The sequence below is a fragment of the Dromiciops gliroides genome, chromosome 1 (genome assembly GCF_019393635.1).
Source record: "Dromiciops gliroides isolate mDroGli1 chromosome 1, mDroGli1.pri, whole genome shotgun sequence".
NCBI classification, from domain to species: Eukaryota; Metazoa; Chordata; class Mammalia; order Microbiotheria; family Microbiotheriidae; genus Dromiciops; species Dromiciops gliroides.
In genome coordinates this window covers 622063190-622070909 of record NC_057861.1, presented here as the reverse complement: position 1 = coordinate 622070909, position 7720 = coordinate 622063190, and the positions used below count along the sequence as shown (strand labels likewise).

General features: G+C 40.2%; 1 protein-coding gene across 3 annotated transcripts in view; it reads right to left on the bottom strand.

Annotated features, from left to right (window-relative positions):
• Positions 1–4142: 4142 nt before the first annotated feature.
• Positions 4143–7720, bottom strand: part of SLX4 (SLX4 structure-specific endonuclease subunit) — a 48773-nt gene continuing 45195 nt past the window's right edge. For all 3 annotated transcript variants that reach the window (XM_043975314.1, XM_043975315.1, XM_043975316.1), the window contains one exon: positions 4143–6692. In XM_043975314.1, the coding sequence (XP_043831249.1) occupies positions 6353–6692 (340 nt within the window). In that variant the 3' untranslated portion in view covers positions 4143–6352. The remainder of the gene's footprint in view (positions 6693–7720) is intronic.

Below are 7720 nucleotides of genomic sequence, written 5' to 3'. Positions count from 1 at the left end.
TCTATCAATTACCCAAATCCCTAGCCCTTCCTTCCTGGTCAGTATCCATCCATTAACCCATTAACAAGCTATCTGTAGTTCTGGAAGACCATAAGCTCATAAGAGTTCCAAGAGTGTCTTATTAAAGCATTGTATTTCTCATAATACTATGCACAAGGAAGGTTCTCAATATGTGTTTATTGAATTGAATTTGCAGGAGACACCAATCACTGGTAGAGTGCTGAGGGCAATTCACATTTTCATTCTTTCCCTAGCTCAAAGCCCCAATAATTATTGATATGACCTAATTAATTTTAGTCACTGGATCAGAATTAATTTATGTGATGACAAAGTTCCTTCCTCTTATACATTTTATCTATACTCCTTGGGAAATGGAGTTAGGTTTCTATCACGTGGGACCAAGAACCAAAGCTGTAACTAGGAATGGAAGTTTCCCTATTATACCAATTGACCGCCTTTCACTCTCATAGCATCAACTACTTAATTTTTTCCAGAAAAATGAAATGGTTCTGTAGTGGGGGAAATGGGGTATGGGTTGGGTTGGGGGTAGGGGTTCTTAGGAATTCCTCTTTAAAGAATTACACCCTCTTGCACACAAAAGTAGTTAGAATAAGGTGGTAGTTTATTTAGGGGCAAGGGAAGGGAAGGCGGGGGGAGGGAAACCATGAAAGAAATCCTTGGACTTCTCATGGGGAGATAGGCACAAAGCACGTGGCTCAGAGGTACCAATCTCCTAGAGCAGGAGACTGGAAGGTACTTTTATAGAGGACTGATGGGGGTGGACCATCTGCCTGTGGAAAGTTACTTTAGTGAGGGAGGACCATCCCCCACTGGCAGTGACTGAAGGAATTGGGTGAGGGGTGGCTATGGATCTCTCTTCAGGACACAAAGACCGCAGCCACACCCAAACTTATCTCCCCAGGGGTAAGGGAGACCAAAATGAAGGGTGGGAATCCGAAGCTAGCTCAGTCAGATTTGGTTCTGCTTATCTCTCTAGGCATATCTGTCCTCTGGTTTAGCCTCTCAAGGACAAGATTCCTCGGTGTGCCCCAGAGAACTTCTGGGGTGCTCTGCACCCCATGACAGTTCTTTGAATGCCTGTTACTAAACTCTAGGGAAGTTGTTAAATTAGTAGGTCCTATTGCTCAAGGCATACCTGACCCCTACTGGCTCCAAAGTGCTGGATAAAATGACCAGATTCATAGTTCCAATAGTGTATTTTAATATGCCTGTTTTCTGACAGCCCTTCCATCATTTGCCATTTTCTTTTTTGACCAATTTTACTAATCTTAGAGGTGTAAGGTAGAACCTCCGAGTTGCTTTAATATGCATTTTTCTAATTATTAGTGAGAGCTTTTTTTTTTCATATGACTCTTGATAGGTTGGATTTCTTCCTTTGAAAACTACTTGTTCGTATCTTTTGGCCATTTATCTATTGGGGAATGGATCTTATTCCTATAAATTTGAATTCATTTCTTATATATTTTAGAAATGAGACCTTTATCAGAGAAACAATGTAAATATTTCCTCCCCCAGTTAACTATTTCCTTCCTAATCTTAGCTGCATTGGTTTCTTTGGGCAAAAGTTTTTTCATTAATGTAATTCAAATTTTTTCTTATCTTTTGTGATTCACTCTATCTCTGATTTGGTCATGGACTCTTCTACTCAAAGATTTGAAAGGGAAATTTCTTCCTCGTTTTTCTAATTTGTTATAACATGGCCTTCTATATCTAAATCATATGTCCATTCAGAGCTTATCTTGGTATAGGGTTCAGTGTTGGTTTAACCTAATTCATTTCTTAATTGAAAAACAAATAATTTAAAAAAGAGACCATATGCTGATGTTTTTCTATTTTGAAGTTTTTTGTCATTGCTCTGATTTTTCTCTTATGACATGACTAATGCAGAAATGTTTAATGTTATTATGTGTGTGTGTGTATATATATATATATATATTTATATATATATATATATATAACCTATATCAGATTACCTGCTGTCTAGGGGAGGGTGGGAGAAAAATCTGAAATTGGAAAGCTTGTATAAACAAAAGTTGAGAACTATCTTTACATGTAACGGGAAAAAAAATAAAATACTTTATTAATTTTTTTAAAAAAGAGACCATAAAAAGATTAGCAAAACAATGTGGTCAAAGTTATTTCACAGTATCCTCCAAATGTCCGTTTCCATGTGAAAGATCAACCCAGATTTAGAGGAAGAAGCTCAATTTTCCCACTCTGGAAGCAACATAGTAGAAATTGTGCTGGATTCAGAATCAGGAACCCCAAATTCAAATCTCAGCTGACTCTGTGGCTTTAGGCAAATCACTTAATCCCTCTGAGCCTCAATTTACTCATACAAAACAGGGATACTGTGCCCTATCTACCTCACAAGGTTGGAGCTTTGTAAACCTTAAATTCTCTCTTTCTTTCTTTCTTTTTGGTGGGGCAAAGCATCAGCTTTGGATTCAGGAGGACCTGAGTTCAAATCCAGCCTCAGACACTTAACACTTACTAGCTATGTGACTCTGGGCAGTCACTTAACCATCATTGCCCAACCAAAACCAAAACCAAACAAAATAAACAAAGACTTCCCTCTCCTCCAAATTTATCATTTTGCTATGGGGTAGAACTATCAAAGTTTAACCTGGCCAGCTGACATGGGTCTTCTCTTTGACAAGACACACCCTGAAGCAGGAGAGATAAACCCATTAGGCATGGCTGCTGCCTTCCTGGCACCAGGGAGATGGAGATGGGAGCTGCCTCTTACCTGGCTTTCCCCAGCCCACCATCAGTGGGGGATGGTCCTCCCTCAGGTGATCACCCCCAATGAGGGAACTTTTCACAATCAGATGATCACCCCATCTGGTTCCTCTATAAAAGTATTTGCCTTTCTCCCGCTCCTCAGAGAACTACATCTCTGGATCTACCTCCCCTTGAGACTTGTCTCAAGGTTTCCTTTCTCTAGCATCCAAATAAAATATTATTTTCTTCTAATTGGATTTGTGTGCAAGAGGGTGTAATTCTTTAAAGAGGAATACCCCTACCCCAACACCCCAAACCCCCCACCAATTTCCCCCATAACACTTTAATAGTAAAATTTAAAAAATCTTAAAGTCATGAGGTCAAACAGCTGCTTGAAAATCTACTACTACTTGAAAACAAATCTGCTCAAAGCATCTTTGATAAAAACATTATCTAGTTTCTGCCGGAGGATCTTACTACCTCCTGAGGCAGCTCTGAATTTTAAGTTTTTCCTTATTGTGAGCTGAAATCTGCTTCCCTAAAACTCCACCTATTTGTTTATATACTTGTATAGGTCTTAGTTTAGCAAAGTGCTTTCTTTCAGCATAATCCAATTCTCTATACCTTTCCTTCCTTTGTACTACTCCCTGATCTTACTCAATCTGAAAATGAAAGATTAAAACCCCCAAGAAATCTTGAAATATAACTCTTTAAAAATTCCATTTAAAAAAAATCTTTTGAGTTATAGGAAAGTGCCATGTCAGAGGTGGGACTTAAATCCAAGTATTCCTGGACTTGAGGACTCACACATCTGCTGGCTCTGTGATGTGGGCAAGTCACTTAACTTGGCAATGTCTTGGTAATTCTCTAATATCCTAAGTGACAGAGAAGGTGGCAACTTACATTTGATGTAGGAGGCAAAAAGGGGTTAACAGAAAAACCTAAGACCCAAGCTCTAATTCAGATATTAGCTCTAAAAGGAGTCAGACCCCAGTTAATGGATAACTTGTAAGCCAGGATGCTGGGTTCTCATGCCCACATAAATCAGTACCCATAACAGGAACAGAGGGATCTAGGCCATGGAGACCTGAAGACAATAAAGGAAATAACAAGGGTATAGAAATTCTAATGAAAAATGAAGATATTTTGAAACTAGCCATGAGAATCAGAAAGAGACATGCTCAGAAAAGGCCAAATTTGTCCCCAGATTCACCTTCTGACATGTACACCTCAAAAACATACCTCCACAGAAAAAGGTACCCGTCTTGGGGGTTGGCTTAGGACCCCAGGAACTCCAAATTAGGATAAGCCCTCCATTGTACCTCCCCAAGGTGGAGAATATTACAATGAGCAGGACAGGCCCTCCCCTCCACCTCCCTAAGGTGGAGATTATTATAATGAGACTGATAATCAATTTATCCATACTATAAATATAACTGTCTTTCCTTTCACTATTCGAGAGATACCTTTCCACTATTCTGGTTCTCCCCTTGTGGTCACCCACAGTATTGCAATAAACTTGGTAAGTCACAACTTTTTTAAGTCCCACCTTCCTCCTTTACATATAAAATCGTGATAATGATAGCTACCCTTGTGATGAGGCATACATATTGTTTTTCAACACTTCAGAGGCCAAAGGGACAGACTCAGGGGGGCTCCTTATTAAAAAAGCAAGAAAAAAAAGTTAGAGAACAGTCTCCTACAGAAGGCAGAAAGCCATGACTTTGTGAGGTCAACATCTGAACAATTCTTAAAAAGCATTTTTTAATTGCACATCACATAAAATGCAAATTGATCTATTTACATAACAGACAAAAACAATCAATACTGATCACAGGAAATAAATCATTCCTTCTTTTCCAATCTACTTTACTACATTTTTGCCCCCACTGCTCCACAGCTCATAAAAAATCCTAACATTTGGTCTCTCACAGGGGTTGACTCCATGGAGTCATCAATGGACAGCTGCTCAGCACTGCCAGTCAGCCATTAATGTGGAGACCTCACATGCACAACCGCGTGACTTGCAGAAAGGCAATGAAAGGAGGTATCCCAAGCCAGTTCCAATGATAGCTGCCAAGGAAATTCCTAAGAAACATGATATCTCCACTGAGAATGTAGGTAACCTGAGCCATCACCCACAATGGAAGGAGGATGAAGAAAGAAAAGAAAGAACTCCTTAAGATGTGAGCAAAGAAACATTTGTATCCAAGAATGACCTTCAGGAATGGAAAGAATAGGACAAAAAGTTGCTACAACAGGAGAAAGGGACAATTCTCTTCATTATGAGAAGGGATAAAATTCTCAAGATCAGTGCAAATCATTATATAACACTGTGTATAGAACTGAAGCCTAAAACAGGAAGGGACAAGGTCTGGGTCTGGAACACACATGTTGACTTTGCTGATTGAAGTCCTAGACCTAAACTTCTAGCAATTCCATTCCCAAAGGCAGAAAATGCCCAGAAGGTGCAGGCAAAATTTGAATGTAGGGATGAGACAAAAAAGAGGACTAGGCAAAAACACTCTTGTTAATGACTGCAAAACAAAAAAGAGTTTTCAGCAAAAGAGGACAGCAAAGAACTCAAAAGATAAGAATTGGAAGAAAAAGAAAAAGGATAATCAACAAATAATTGTGAACCTTGCATTGGCTCCTTATTTTTTCCTTTATTTTCTTTATCTTTCTTTCTTCTTCTTCTTTAATAAGAGACACAATATAAAGAACTGAATTTCAACATTCAGGTTCTTTTTCTAAGCTTTTGCCCTTTTGAAGACATCTTCAGCAAATCCATTTCCCAGTCATAAAAATGTACTGTGCAAACTTTCTTTTCTATAATGGAAATACTTTATCTATTCAAAACAGGTGGTGGTGGGGGGGAGCAAGACCTCTAGAGACAAGGCAAACATCACTGAAAGACAGATGGCCAAGAAGGCTAGCAAATAGTGATGCCCTTTCTTTGAAAAAGAGAGTGAGAAGAGAAGGGCCTAAGTACTGGAGCAGAGGAAGAGTTGATTTGGGAGGAAGGCATTGAACACGTGGCTTCCTGGTGACCAGATTTCAGTACTTCTGCATGCACGTGGAGTGGCAGGGGAGGCAGGTAGATGGAGACCAAGGCAGCACATTACAGGAAAGAGGGATGTGCCAGTTTCCTTACTTCTCAACCAAACTAGGAGATGTGACTACCTGTCTGATTTGTTCCACTGCTGCTTACAACTCACTAGAAATAGTAAAAGGCCCTTCTTGTATGTGTTCGAGATAAGCCCAGAAGTCCAAGTATGTAATACTTCCCTTTGCCCTGTGGTAAAATTCTGAATATAACTTTCTGATCTGCACTTTTAGGTAAGTCTCTAAGTGAGCTGGAAATTCGGGTCAGATAGCTTGTCATTCTTTTAGAGAAATTTCACAGAAACAAAACAATCTTGAGTCACAGGAGTCTAGAAATACAGTGGGATGTCTGGCTTTTCCTGCTATTTGACTGTATGGGCAGATGACCTGGGGCAAATAAGCAACTCCCCAAACAAGTTCTGACAAGAGACTCAGATGCTGAGGATTACAAGAGCTCTAGGCTAGTAATGGGCAAATGTGGAAGAGAAAGAGGTGGCCCCTATCAATAATGTTTCCCCCTTTTTTTGCCACCTTGCTGCAGTTTCTTCTTTAATTTTTCCTTTCTGGCTCCAGCTGTTGTAAAAGTGATGCAGTGAGCATCCAGAAAATCTAATAGCTTCCCCATGGCAAACTTGATGCCATTCTGCTTCAACTCTGCCTGCAGGTCAGCTAGCTCAAAGGGCTGGTAAAGGAGAATCTTCTGGTAAAGAGCCGGATGGGATCTGATGTAGCGTCTGGCTGCCTCCTCTCTGTTGGCCTCCTGGACAGCAGCTTGGGAAGCAGTGATCTCCTCCTCCTCCTCTTCCTCTTCCCCTTCAGATTCAAAGACTGTTTCAAACTCACTGGCAATAGAAATGGGGAAAAAAGAAAAGAAAACTCTAAGTGAAGAGTTCTCCCCTGCACCTACCAGAGACAATGAGAGCCAGCAAATGGCAGAGAAACTCACGACAGCCATATCTCAGGGAGCAGTCCTTACTAGTGGCTAATGTATCAACATCTCCATTGTGTTTAATCTGAGGGAATCTAAAGTGTTCTGTAAACTCCTACTTCCCCATAATGCAAAGCAGCATGACACAGTGGGATCAACACAGGCAGAGACCCGGATTCAAGTTCCAGCTCTGCCATTCACTGCCAAGTGCCTTGACTTGCAGGTCTGTCCAAGGAGGGAGTTGCAGCAAAGGACCTCTGAAAGCAGCTCTAACAGTCTGTGATGCATCTGCCTCTTCTATGCTTCCCCTATCATCTCTTAGCTCTGTATCTGGGTTTCATAGGAATTTACAAAACCTTGATTAGAGTCACTTCTAATCACAAAGGACTGAAGATCAGTGTGTCACTGGTGATGATGGGCATCATCACCATTGAGGAGGCCCTTGCTACTCTAGCAATTAAATTAGCTGACCCCCAGAAGTGAGAAAGAAAAATGCAAAGCATTTGCATGTAGCTTTGTCAGTACATTAGGTGAGTGGTTCTCAAAGTGAGGTCTGGGGATTCCTGGAGCTACCCAAGACCCTTTTAGAGAGTTTGTGAGGTCAAAACTATTTTCATAATAATAATAAAGTGTTTTAGTTTCTAATACAATAAATACTGATTGAAATGACCCAGATAAACAAAAGTTCTTTGGACAGTCAGCAATAATTTTTAAGAGAGTAAAGGGGTCCTGAGACCAAAAAGTTTGAGAAATGCTGCAAAGGACATGGTATTCCTGTCTCCTAGGACCAAAATTCTGTTTATGTGAGTTGTGTTACCAACTACTCAAAATCTCTTCAGGTTTTAGACACCTTGCAACTTAGAAAGCAAGTCAGGAGCTTTGAGTTTATCAGACAATAAACTATACTTAGTCATTCCTACTCTTGGGCTAGTCAGTTCATTG